This window comes from Rhinolophus hipposideros (assembly GCF_964194185.1).
Source record: "Rhinolophus hipposideros genome assembly, chromosome: 8".
Classification (NCBI taxonomy): Eukaryota; Metazoa; Chordata; class Mammalia; order Chiroptera; family Rhinolophidae; genus Rhinolophus; species Rhinolophus hipposideros.
Window position 1 is genome coordinate 56,435,194 of NC_138054.1, and position 13,491 is coordinate 56,448,684.

Below are 13,491 nucleotides of genomic sequence, written 5' to 3' on the forward strand. Positions count from 1 at the left end.
TATTATATTATATTATATTATATTATATTATACTATACCCAGTCTGATATATTAAAATAAGACGAGGTCTTATATTAATTTTTGCTTCAAAAGACGCATTAGAGCTGATGGTCCAGCTAGGTCTTATTTTTGGGGAAACACAGTACTATTATTATCACCATTTTACAGTTGAAGAAATTGAGGCTGAGACTAAATAACTTGCCCAGGGTCTTGCTACACAACTTGTAACCAACAAAGTGGGGATTTGAATGTGGGCCATCTGGCTACAGGGCTGTGCTGTTAACCATATTGTTTACTGCTTTTCCGGGGATTACTAGAAAATCCTATAAACCTACACATACTATTTTTATTAGTTTTTAATCTTTAATTTTTAATGACTGCATTTTTTTGTGACAAATTAAAACATACAAGTAAGGACAAAGTCCACTTTGACCATGACCAGCCACTCTTTGTCCCCTCTCCACCTTACCCTAGGGACCAATACTGTCACATTGGTATGTGTCCTTCCAGGCCTCTTTCTGTAAATGTACATCATATGTGTAGTTTCTGCCCACAGAATTTCTGCCACACCCTCTTAGGTGCACCACAATTTATAATAGTGATACGTGTAGTGCTAACAAGTAGCGGGTGATTGATGGATTGTCTCCCAGCTCTTATTAAAATATGTTTTGCCCTCAGCCTTTTCGGTACAGACCCGTATCAGAGGTGACTGAGTTCCTCTCTTTACTGTTTACTAATTGTATGACCTCGGACAATTTCCTCCTCTGCAAAATGAGAGGAGGTATGACTTGACTTCACAGACTGTGAAGATTCAGTGAGGTGTGGTGTGTGAAGTGCTGACATACTACAGACCTGACACCTGGGAAGTGTGCTATTGTAATGCAGTGTCCTTAGTTCCCTACCCATCTATGCATAAGGTTATTAACATGCACAGAGCAGTGTGAGTTTTCAGAACCTTGCTTTCTTCACTTAGTGTGTCTTGGCAGATTTTTCAATTCATAAGCCGACTTTTCTTATGTATTATACTTCACTCATAGCATATTTATCTCAGGGTATTCTCATTTGCATTCTCATAGCTATACCAGCATATTCTGGAAAACAAAATAGGATATGCATAAATGAAATAGAAATATAAATTTGGGCCCATTTAGTGACTTAAAAGTCTCTCCTTTTCTTTCTGCCCTTCCCCTTCTCTTCTTCCTAATTCCATAATAAAGCCTCACAGAGTATTGCAGCTTGGAGGACCGCAGAGGTTGTTTCAGTTCCTAGATTTAGCATTTGGGGAAACTGAGGCCCAAAGGGAGGAATTGACCTCCCCAAGGTCAGCCAGATAGTGGTAGAACTAGGGTTTGAGTCCAGTATTGTTGACTGACGCTCCAATGTGGTTTCCACTGAAGATTTAACTGGAATTCTTATGCTTTTTAAAAATATTTCAGAACCAACTAGAAACAGCTCCAGCCCATGAGTTAAAAAATACGTTCCATCTACTTCATGAGATATTGGTAAGTCATAAATATTCTGCTTCATTTGTATTAGGTGTGTATTAGTCAGCATTGTTTATAAATAAAAAGTTCTGTGTCCTTGTATTGTTTTTCTATTCATTTGGTCTGCGCTTACCGAGTCCTCTTCATAGCCGTCATTTTTTGTGCCTGACTGATTTAGAGGTGAGCAATAATAAAACTTCACCTCATAGGGGCTCACAGTTTAGTGATGGAGCTAGGCAGTGCACAAGCAGTTGTGGTGCAGAGAGCAAGGGAGTAATGGATGGCCCTGTTATGGATAGGAAACTGCTAAGCACAAATATATCTTGTTTAAACCTCACAGTAACCATCAAAGGTAAATTGCTGGCTCTACAGATCGTTGAAATCCTAAGGCACCATTGATTGGTTGATTGTCACTGTACTACTAAAAGTATTTTTTATGAGCCATGCAACTATAATGTAACTGATGGTAGGATATGTCCCAGTTTTGGAAATACCAAGTGCAGGGGGGGAAACTTCAGTTATAATCAGTGAAATACAGTATTACATTAGACACTGGAACTCAGAGAGGTGGAGTAATTTGCCCAAGGCCCCCCTTTAATAAGTTACAGGCGAGGATCTGAGCCAAGCAACTAGCCCCCTAGCCCACGCTCAGTGAACTGTAAGTGGTATGAGTAGAAGGAGTAGGAACTGAATGAGGTTTGAGGAAAGAAGTCCAAACCAGATGCAGAAGGGCTTCGGGTACCAGTGCACATGGGCTTTTTCCTGTAGGCCAGAGGTTGCACACTGCTGCCTGGTAGCTAAGTTGTCTATCTGCCTGTTTTATTTGGCCCAAACTGTTTTGTAACCTCTGCTGTCAGTCAGTGCTGGGGAGCCACGGGAGGGTTTTAAGCAGGAGAGTTATGTGACCTGATGTATGTCTTAGAGAGATTGCCTGGCAATGATTTTGCAAGATGGACTTAAAAAGGAAACAAGGTTGGAATTGGACAACCATATAGACGTCTGTGGCAGCAGTCTGAGTGTGAGAGGTAACAAGGCCTGTACTGAGAGGAGACATAGTAGGAGGGGGCACGGGACAGACCAAGAGGTGTTTGGGAAAGAGAATCAATAGAATTTGGTGACTGCTTGTGAGCTGATGAGAAACACTAGCATTAGATCCCTACAACTTTAATCCTCGCCTTGGCAAAGGGTAGACGTTTAATAAATACTTTTGAATAAGGAACTACATCATGGAAACCGTTTATAAAAAGCCTATCTTTCTGGTTCTTTACCTCCTTTTGGTTCTAGTGCTTTTACAGACTTTGGAAGGTTGTTGCCCCACAGGAGTAGGGCTGTGTGTGGTTCTGCTCGACAGCAAACCCGTTTAGTTTCCTGCACAGTGCACTGCTGGCTGATGGGCAGTAGGAATACAGCGGGAGAAAGATGTAGCTCCAGCACTGTGTGGCAGGGAATAAACCGCCACATCAGCTTGCGGAGCGTGTGTTGTAGCAAAACTTGGACGTTTTTGGTAAATAAGTGAGACCTCTCATCCTTGGGTACATGAAACACATGTTCTTATAACCCGGAGAACTGTAGGTGTTGTTGGTAAGAACACATCGCTGGGAAATAAATGGATCCTCAGACATTACTTAATAGTTTTTCATGGTAAATTTAAAATTTAAGATATTGTTGAGATATATGGCAAAGGCATTATATTTGTATTAGGTTTTGTTAAATTAGAATGGAAATTAATCTCTTGACTTTTTTCTTAAAAGGTACCAGTGGCTGTAACCCAAGTTCCTTCTTTTATTGACCAGTCTTTGTTTCCTTCCTCTCAAAGGTCATTGAAGATCCCATACAAGTAGAGAGAGTCAAATTTGTGTTTGAGACAGAGAATGGATTACTAGGCAAGTATGCTCGGCCTTAGCAGTAAACGTTGCAGCTAGCCTGTTGTCCAGCGATCTCCTCCCTGACAGGTCTGCCCGCCTCCCTGGCGCACGGAAGTGCGCAGTCCTGCAGAATTAGTGCCATTGGGCTCCCTCATCTCGTCGTGAGGATTAAAACCAGAGGACTTATTCGCCCTGGACACTCCTACTTTTAGTCAGTAAAGTGCAGCTTGAGGTCCTTTTACTGGGTCAGATCAGATTCCGGGGTGCTGTGACTGTTTTCAACAAGTTAAAGGCTACTTTCTGATGCAGAAAATCTTTCATTCCATTCTGTAGCCCCTGGGAAGGAAAAAACTAAAACCTCAGACTCAGGATATTGTCAAGTTCATAAGATGTTTTTTTTTCCTGTGCTATAAATGCACCCAAATTTCTATTGTCTACTCATAAAAGATTTTGAGCAGAGTTCTGTTTTTCAGACGGTTAAAGTGGCTTTAGTGAGCTATTTCTTAGAAAAAGTTTGGTTATATATAGTCTTATTCGGCTCCCACCATCCACATGTATTTCCACTTTATCTGAGCCATTTTAGATTTCACTACGTATCAAGAAAAGATTTAGGACCTCCTTTTATCGAAGAAAAGAAACAAGCTAAAAAGTTCTGTAGCTACCACATTCCACGCCACCCCTTTGGAACGGTGTACTCTCCTCAGAGCAGCCCAGGCTCTCTGGCGCTTACAGACCATACACTCCTAAAGAGCAGGGACCAAGTATTATTTACCTTTAAATCCCCAAGCCCAGAACAGGAAATATTTGTTGAACTGAACTAATAGCATAAATTTCCATTTATCATACTAAAAGGGTTGTAACTACTCTTCTGTCAGCGTGGTGGGTGGAAAAGTTTGGAGGTCTCTAGGTAAATAATCAGCTAGTATAAATTTCAGTTCTCTTCAGTTCTCCTAAAAGTCAAACTTTCACCATCACATGTTTCTTGAATACTGTTTCGTGTTTCTACCCATTAGAATTTGGGGGATCCTACCGTGTTTCCCCAAAAATAAGACCTAGCCTGACCATCAGCTCTAATGTGTCTTATTTTTGGGGAAACACGGTATTGATGAGCATCACCATGCTTTTAATGAGGTTCCTCATCTGCTTATCAAAGTAGCTTGTTGTAGGTTTTCAGAACAAGAGCGCTGATATTGCTTGGACCCACTGTCAGTGCAGTGCTTTCTTGTTGAAATTGACTCTTCTCTTCCTTCAGCTCTGATGCACCACAGTAACCACGTGGACAGCAGTCGCTGCTACCAGTGTGTCAAATTTCTTGTAACTCTTGCTCAAAAGTAAGTACTGACTCAAAATGCAGGAAGGAAATGCCGGTGTTTTTAGTTACAAGTCACATATGACCAGGAAAAAAAATCTGCCTTGTTTTAGTACCTAGAGAATCTGACTCAGGGCATGCTTACTTGGCTGGTACAGAAACCTCCTCAAATGATCTCAAAGAGATGTGAAGGGGAAGGATTAAGAGTAACAGAGCTTATGGAATCCAAGGAAAAGGCTAACCCACCAGGCTTTGTGCAGGAAGGGCAGGAATCAAGGCATACTTGGGGACCTTCGCAGCCAGAGTCCATGAACCTGCACTCGTGGTATCTTTCATTAATAGAAGTTAACTACCAACTCTTTCAGGTTCTGGGTCCCCACTTTCAAACAGTCTCTCAAGAGACAAAATCATGTTACAGCTACTTACATTTATGAACCCAGGCACTGTGCTAAATACTTTGCCTGTATTCTCATTTAATCTTTGCAACAACTGTGAGGTTAGGTACTACGATTAGTCCCACATCACAGGTAGCCTAAGTGACATGCCTGCGGTCAGAGCTAGGATGTGAGCACAGGCTGATTGATGGCAAGCAAAGGTTACTTTTTCTTTTTTATTTAATTATAGTAAAATATACATAACATAAAATTTACCATTTTAACCTTTTTGAGGTGTACAATTGTGCCATTAAGTACGTTCACATTGTTGTGCAGCCATCACCACCATTCTTCTCCAGAATTTTTTTCATCTTCTTCCCTGACAGTCTGTACCCATTAAGCAATAACTCCCCATTCTTCCTCCCTCCAGCCCCTAGCAGCCATCATTCTACTTCCTGTCTCTGAATTCAACTACTAGGTACCTCAGATGAGTGGACTCATACAGTATTTGTCCTTTTCTAACTGGTTTATTTCACTTAACCTGATGTCTTCAAAGTTTATCCATGTTGTATCACATGTCAAAATTTCCTTCCTTTTTTAAGGCTGAATAATACTTCATTATATGGATAGAGTATATTTTGCTTATCCATTCATCTGTTGATACACACTTGGAAAGGAAAGGTTCTCAGTGTTAAAAGGAACCTCAGTGGTTTGCTGCTTTAGTGCCCCAATTTGCTACATGGCCAAACAAGAGGCCAGAGTGACTGCATGATAACCCAGGGTTATTGAGCAGACTACATTGCCATCTCTGAGTCTTACACTGAGCCTTTTTTATAGCTTACTTTATTTTGCTCCAGATATTTGCTGAGTCTTAGGCATGGGTATTGCCATCCTTGGACTTGTACCAAAATAAGAATGAGAAATCTGTTGGGCTTAATCTGCTGCATTTGAGCATCCTAAACAGATATAAATGAGAGCCCCACTGAAATAATGCATAAACATTAGCATTGTGGACACAGATGGAGATCATCCTGCCACAACTGTGGGTTCATTAATTAGGCTTGATATTGGCAGTGCGTTATCATAAGTACTTGCCTAAGAGTGACATTTCTAAGTAGTGTTGGGGCCACAAAGTATGTCTGATGCCAGCAGACACACAGTACCCAGATAGCAGTGTCATTATATTAATATGTATTTCCATATCCTTCACACGCACATGTTATACACATACTAGTGGTAATAGCACCATCAGTACCGTCTTCACATATGAAGGACAGCTTACTGGATAGGCAAATAAAAATGGAAAAAGAAAGAGGGGCTCTGAGACCATGTTTAAAAATAATACTATTCTTATTCAAATCACAAAAATTAAAGACTAATTTGATTCTATCAAGAGATCATTTATTAAATGTACAATTGGTTGTGCGGGGTTTTGTTGTTTTTGTTTTTTGTTTCATTTTTCAACTTTGAATTTTAAATAGAATTGAATAGATGAATTAGAGATAGAAAAGAAACTTTTCACTTCATATTTACCTTTTACTGCCTTTTGAAGTTTAAACATGTGAACATACCCAAATCAAAAAAAAAAATTTAATATAAACATAACTGAACTTTAATGAAAGGAGCATTTGTGTTTCAAAATAAAAAGGTGCTATCGGGGCAGCCAGTTAGCTCAGTTGGTTAGAGTGTGGTGCTCTTAACAACAAGCTTGCCAGTTCAATTCCCACATGGGCCACTGAGCTGCGCCCTCCACAACTAGGTTGAAACAACTACTTGACTTGGAGTGATGTGTCCTGGAAAAACACACTTAAAATAAAAGTTTTAAAAAAAAAGTGTTATTGATTAAACAAATATATTTGCAAAGAAAGCATTTGGCCAATAAAAATCTCTTCCAATTGCCAGGTGTCCTGCTGCTAAAGAATATTTCAAGGAGAATTCCCACCACTGGAGTTGGGCTGTACAGTGGCTTCAGAAGAAGGTAATTGCATTTTGAACTTTTCTGGCTATAACAGGAATCAATAGCTGGATGTCTTATCAGGAAAGTTCTCTTAAACTTAATCTGAGACTGGCCTCAAGATATTTTCAGACTTCAGACTTTTTTGGTACAGTTGATACCTGTTTTTATGCATTAAATTTGTGCCTTAACATGTGTATCTTAACTTTATAGGTGAAAAAGTAGGGATGATTATATAAGAAGTAGCATTTTACTGAGCTTTTGAGAGTAGAAGTGAAACCTTCCAGGAAAGAATCTCCTGATGCACTAGAAGGTCTGGGTAGATTAATCTGCTGCTTTAGATGCTTTTATACTCTACTACGTAATAGTAGAAGTTGTGGACTCTTGTGGCCTCATTTGTCATCCCTGATGGCGTTTTTGACCTTCCGTCTTAGATGTCAGAACATTATTGGACACCGCAGAGTAATGTCTCTAATGAAACATCAACAGGAAAAACCTTTCAGCGAACGATTTCAGCTCAGGTGAGGCTTGTCTTTTTCGGTTTTGTGTGCTTTGAAATCCTTCGGGTAGGATTAGTGTTTCTCAGAAACTGCAGCCTCAGAGAAGAGAGGTATAGGTTGAAAATGAGAAAGAGCAGAAGAAATGACTGAATTTCTGTGACAAGATACCAAGTTGGTGTACAGTTTGCAAATTACTTGCCTAGAAGAAAAGCGGTATGCATTGGTCATTCAGGCCCCTGCGTGCCACCAAGGTTGGGCACTGCCTTGAGGGCACCGCCTTCACTCCAGGCTCCCTGCCCCTCCCAAGGTCAAGTAAAGAAAGAGTAGTCGTTTTGTTGGAGCTGCTGCGGCTGTGCACCACCTAACCTTCTCTTCTCATGTTTCAATCTCCCGCAGGACACATTAGCATATGCCACAGCTTTGCTGAATGAAAAAGAGCAATCAGGAAGCAGTAATGGGTCGGAGAGTAGTCCCGCAAATGAGAATGGAGAGAGGCATTTACAACAGGTATAAACTGTAGGGCATGGCCCTGTGTGAAAGGGCAGCGCCTGCTCTGAACTTTTCCATAAAGAATGTTCATAATCAAGAACCAAAGGAGACACCAGCTCCGCCCTCCAGTGATCTCTGCTCAGGACTCACTAACAATTTGCTTACACAGTGGAACAGTGCTGCATGTAAAATTCATACAAGGCTTTGACCTCTGTGGCTGGCTATTCTAATCCACTTGGAATAGTCCAGATAAAGCCAGGCCACAGCTGTATTCGTTCCAGCTTGTTCACTTCATTCTGCCGGGTTATGAAAAATCACTCCCTCCAGCTTTTGCTTTCACCAGCCTTCCTGGAAACATGGACCCTTGGAAAGAAGGGCTTTATGCCATGGAAATGTACTTACTTGTCAGGGAAGTCAAAGAATAATTTTAACCTTACTTTTAAAAAACACACACAAAAAAACATTTTCAATTCTAACCACTATCATAGAAAAAGGAGTGAAATATTTATTGAACACCTACTATGTGCAAAAAAAATGAAGCAGATGTAAATGTAATAGCGTGTATGTGTCTTTCCTGTAGTCTGTAACGTTCCGTAAGGCCAGTTTCCTCTGCAGCTCCATCAGTGCTTGCCAAGGGCCTCATTAAATGAATCTTATTGATGTTGTGTGTGCCTTTTTTTTCTAATCTTTGGACCATGATAACTTTGTGAGATCCCTGATTTTACAGGAGGGAAACTGAGGCTCACCTACTTTATTTGCAGAGATAATAAAATTTATCGAATGAGCGTTCCTGCAGCTGCTGGCTCCCAGACTTACAGCTCCCGGCAAGCCCCGTGTCCTCATCTCTGCTGTCACGGGGAGGGCTCCCCTTTCCACTACTATCCTGTCACAAACCTTGTATTCTCCCTCTCTCTCTCTCTCTCTCTCTCTCTCTCTCTCTCTCTCTCTCTCTGTCTCTCTCTCTCTCTCTCTTTCCCCGGCTGTCTTTGGTATCTTGTAACTCTCCCTCCTACAGATCCTTCCCAGCAGTATTTCGACGTACTCAGTTCTCTTCCATCTTTTAATGAAAACTCTTCCTCCCTCTTATCTCTGCCGTTTCCTCTTCTTCACAGCCTAATGCCTCCAAAGAATTATCAAAACTTAACTATTTTCATTTTCTTCTCTCTCACTCATTCTTCAGTCTCTTCCAGGCTGCCTCCTTCCCGCCCTCCTCTCCACCTCAGCATCTGGGTGACAAGTAGCCTCATCTGAGGTGACCATTCAGCAGCATCTGACTACTGGCCACAACTTTCTTTTTGAAACACTCTCCCCCAGAACTTCCCTGATGCCTTGCTCTTATAGCTAGCTGTCCCACCCCTCTGGTTGTCGTTCTCAGTCTGCTCTCCAGCTCTGCCCCTTTGAGGCCACCAGTAGATGTTCCTCCGTCTCTGTCCTGTGTCCTCTCTCCCCTTTCCCACAGCCCGGGCTTCCTCTGAGTGCCACACGTGATCAGCCAGCTCTCTTCCTGAAGTCTGCACTTGATGTGTCCCAAATGCCCCTCACCCAGCATGGCCAGCCCCGCCCCACACCAAGGCTGGTCCTCCCTCAGTGTTCCCTACCTCACAGATAGCACGCTGCTGCTGCTGCTGCTGCTGCTGCTGCTGCTGCTGCGGCTGCGCACGGGGTGTCACCCTGGACAGCTCCCTCACACGCTGCCGTCAATTTCACCAGTCCTGTCAAATTGATCTTTTAAACATCCCCCATCTATGTTCCATCGTCATAAGCACTTGAATCTCCTGGATGTCTATAGGAATCTCCCTGCCTCTACTCTTGCTTCTATCTAGTTCATTTGCTTAAAGCTTTCAACAGCTTTTCATTGCTATTAGGATAAAGGCCAGAATCCTCAATGCAATCCTTCTTGATTGGGCCCCGGCATACATTTCCCCTCTCCGTTTCTGAGTTCTAGGTACTGCAGCCTTCTTTAAATGTATCAAATATACTTCGTTTCTTCCACCTCCGGCCCCTCCTACTCACCCCCGTCTAACTCCCACTCACTTTGCAGAGAGACTTTCCCTGCCCCTCTCCACCCCCATCCCCAGCTTGATCAGTCCCAAGACACATGGTAGGCCTTCAAAACTATCAGTGCATAAAGCAAAGGCCACACAGTTGGTGACAGGCAGAATTCAGACCCAGGAATGACCCAGAGCCATCTTTGGCGGTGTGGCACAGTTTCTGGCACAAAGCAGATGTTGAGATGTCCGGTGCCTCCCTCTGCTTTATCACATTGCCCCAGAGTTCTCATGAGAGCCACCCGCGTTGTTGCGTGGTAGCATTGTGACTTAATGAGAACAGAGAAAGGAAAGTTTTGCGTAATCAGGAATTGCCAAATACAAGGTGTTGTATTTTATTACCCTTTGGTAAACATTAACTTGTTAAATGAGGACATGTTTAAACTATAGAACACCAGGAAGTCAATCGGCATAGAGAAACCTTGGTCTCTAACTTTACTATGTGTGAATTTAACTTCCTTTTCTTTTCTCAAAGGGTTCAGAATCACCCATGATGATTGGCGAGCTAAGGAGTGACCTTGATGACGTGGATCCCTAGAGGAACATGCCCAGCAAAGGATGAGGAGTTAATTCACTGTTATTGGGTGCTCAGCACCTTTTTGAAATCAGAATCTTGTCCTTGAACCCATTAGAAGAGCCTGGAGATTGGACTGGGAGAGCCTGCCGTGGCTCTGGAGGTGTGCGTGTGTGAAGAAAGCACTCTTTGGCCAGGAGGTTTGGGAGCTATTTGGCAGTGGGAGAACTCCAGCCTGTGGGTCAGCTGTCCCAGGGCACAATCCATGTGTGGATTCACATTTCTGTGGAGAGTCCATGAAATCCAGCCAATGGCAGACTTTTTTGTTACATGAACATAACAGGAGTGAGTGAGGGTAAAGCTGTTGCTTTCTCTATGATGCTACAGAAATAATTCCTTTGGTTTTTATATTTTAAAAAAGCAAGCTGCCTTTAGATATGTGGGGACAAATTTTTAATCTTGCAGTAACATTGATTAGGGATATCCAATTTAAAATGCTGTAAAGATATGTGATAAAATTCCTTTTCGTTGTAAAATAGTAAAGAATTCAGTTTACACAGACCTTTGTATTTAATATGTCTCCCTATTTGTACAGAATTTTTGATGAGTCTGGATGAGAAGCCCTAGGCATAAACTTGGATCTTGATGAAATGTTACTAGGATCAAAAATTGGGAAATTATTAAGCTCTTTAAGGTATTTTTTCTGATATAATTGAGATTGAAAAGAGCAATAAAAAAAAAAAATGCTGTGTTCTCCAGAAGTACCGGGTGCATTCTTTAACATCAATCACTAAAGAAGTTATGAGTCTTTCCCAAAACAAATTTTAAAAACAGCAAAATATAAAGCACTTTAAGGTATTTTATTGAGTTTGACTTCATAAAATCGTCTTTTTAATGCTTGGAGACATATTGAATAAACTGTAGTCTTAAATCATGTGATCTGCAATCGTTTGCTTTTGCTTAAACATAATTTCTGAAACCCTTGGTACTGGTTGTATATGAAGTTAAATATTTGAGTTGGGAGACACTGCTTTGTGAGTTTCTAGTAATTTTAATGCAGACAGCGAATTTGAGACTTTGTTTCTACTCAACATGAGTAACTAACACTGAAAAGATAGGGACAGGATTTATTTTCCCAGAAATAACTAGAAAGCAATTAAACAACCATCCATTTAGTTGTAATTCCCAAGTATAACACCACTCACTCATTCAGGTCAGATACCAGCTCCCCTTTTGTCAAGTGGAGATGGGGATATGCCAACATATTTCATGTATTTTGTATTTTGCGTTGCTACACTCATTTTCAGTCCTGTTTTTCCTTTGTTTTGTGTTCTACCTTGTTTTCACTCACCACGCACAGAACTAGGGGACCCTTAGGAAGTGCCAGGTTGCCACTGTCAGATTTGCCAAGTCAAAGAGGTGCAGCCAGCCCCAAGGGCCTTTTTGGTGGCTTCTGCATTATGTGGACATGTGACAGGACAGTCAAGTCTTCGTGGTTGTGCACTGTCAATAACCCAGTCATTTCACTACTAAAGGTTGAAGTTACCGTGCAGCCAGTCTGTGGTGTATAATCGTGTTGACTTCCTACAGGCTAGTGATGGCTTTTGTCAAAGGCACTGAGTAGATGGAGGGACCAGCAGGTACAAGCAGACCTGTGCCCTCAGAGAAATGGTTGGAGGCAGTTGGCAAATTTTTTATGGTTCTGATGTTCTTGCAATTTTGAATGTGATGTTTTAAAATTGATTTTGAGTACGTAAATACTGCGCGTCCTACTGTTTTCCTCTACCCCGCCCTCACCCTTCTCTCCAGCACCATCCTCACCAAAAGATTGTGTGGGACATGACGTTGAAATGCCGGTGATGAGATATGTTGGGATATCATCGCTGGCAGCTGCACTCAGGAGCCCAAATTCAGGAGTGAAATTGCCACTTCTAGTCCCTTATTTCCTATGGAAACAACGCCTTCCACACCCCAGCACCTGCTGTCCTCACTGGAAAGCTCCATCAGGACCGCCGTCACTATTATGTTCATTTTGCTTATGTTGTGCTGCAGTGAACGTCCCTCTCACTTTGCCAGTAACCACTCGATTTCCAACAGCTGCAGTCTACGACCCTGCTGATGACTTTTTTTTAATGTAGTACAACAAAGTGACAATTGTGACAGGCTTACTTACCTGGGAAGAATTGTCATTTTTACTGCCAATTTTTTGGATGAAGATTTTTTTATAAGTCTTTCAAAATGGTCTACACATCGAGTAGGAATTGCACAACTAACTCAATGCTGTGTGTTCTCAAGAAGCTCCCTTCGTGAGGCCCACCTCAGATGGCCGAGTCTGCGCGTTAGAGGCGTTCCGGGAAAGAAAGCAGTGAGCATCCCAGCAGGCCTCGCGCCCAAGACTTCCCTGGAGTACTCACACGGTCACTGACACCTAGGACAAATCGTAGGACCTAGAGCACCGCGTCATCAGACTTACCCGTGTCGCCCCACCCTCCCTGCTAACATTGATGTGTGTGCAGTTACCTTCTGAGCTTGGAACAAGCAGGCTGGAATTTTCCTCTGCTACCTCTTGTGTACAAAATCTTGTTTATAAAATTTCAAAAGGAAGTAGATAAACTAGGGAAGAATCTTAATTCTAAATTTGGTTCATGAGTGGCAGCATTCTTAGCTTCTAAGGGTATAAAATAAATTTTTCAAAAATGGAGAGTTGGAGTCTCACCAACACTTTTCTGCATGTATCAGAAAAAAAGGCGGGGCGGGGCTGCCAAGGGCCTGTGGCCCGGTGTGAAACGGTGCTGTGACTCCTTTGGTGCTTTATACTGGGGTGTGAATCAGGTCCACTCTTTAGTCATGAGGACGCGATGGGTCTTGATCTTCTAAGCCTCTTACGGTTCTTGCCCCTGGGTAGCATGACCATTTGGGGATCCATTGGCAAAGCTTGTTGAAGGATGCCAAAC

General features: G+C 42.1%; 1 protein-coding gene across 3 annotated transcripts in view; it reads left to right on the forward strand.

Moving 5' to 3' along the window:
* USP24 (ubiquitin specific peptidase 24) overlaps window positions 1-13,236 on the forward strand; it is a 128,408-nt gene extending 115,172 nt beyond the window's left edge. For all 3 annotated transcript variants that reach the window (XM_081055781.1, XM_081055780.1, XM_081055779.1), the window contains exons 62-68: window positions 1,437-1,502; window positions 3,301-3,367; window positions 4,602-4,680; window positions 6,935-7,010; window positions 7,421-7,507; window positions 7,883-7,993; window positions 10,499-13,236. In XM_081055781.1, coding sequence (XP_080911907.1) covers window positions 1,437-1,502; window positions 3,301-3,367; window positions 4,602-4,680; window positions 6,935-7,010; window positions 7,421-7,507; window positions 7,883-7,993; window positions 10,499-10,561 — 549 coding nt within the window. In that variant the 3' untranslated portion in view covers window positions 10,562-13,236. The remainder of the gene's footprint in view (window positions 1-1,436; window positions 1,503-3,300; window positions 3,368-4,601; window positions 4,681-6,934; window positions 7,011-7,420; window positions 7,508-7,882; window positions 7,994-10,498) is intronic.
* The last annotated feature ends 255 nt before the right edge of the window (window positions 13,237-13,491 follow it).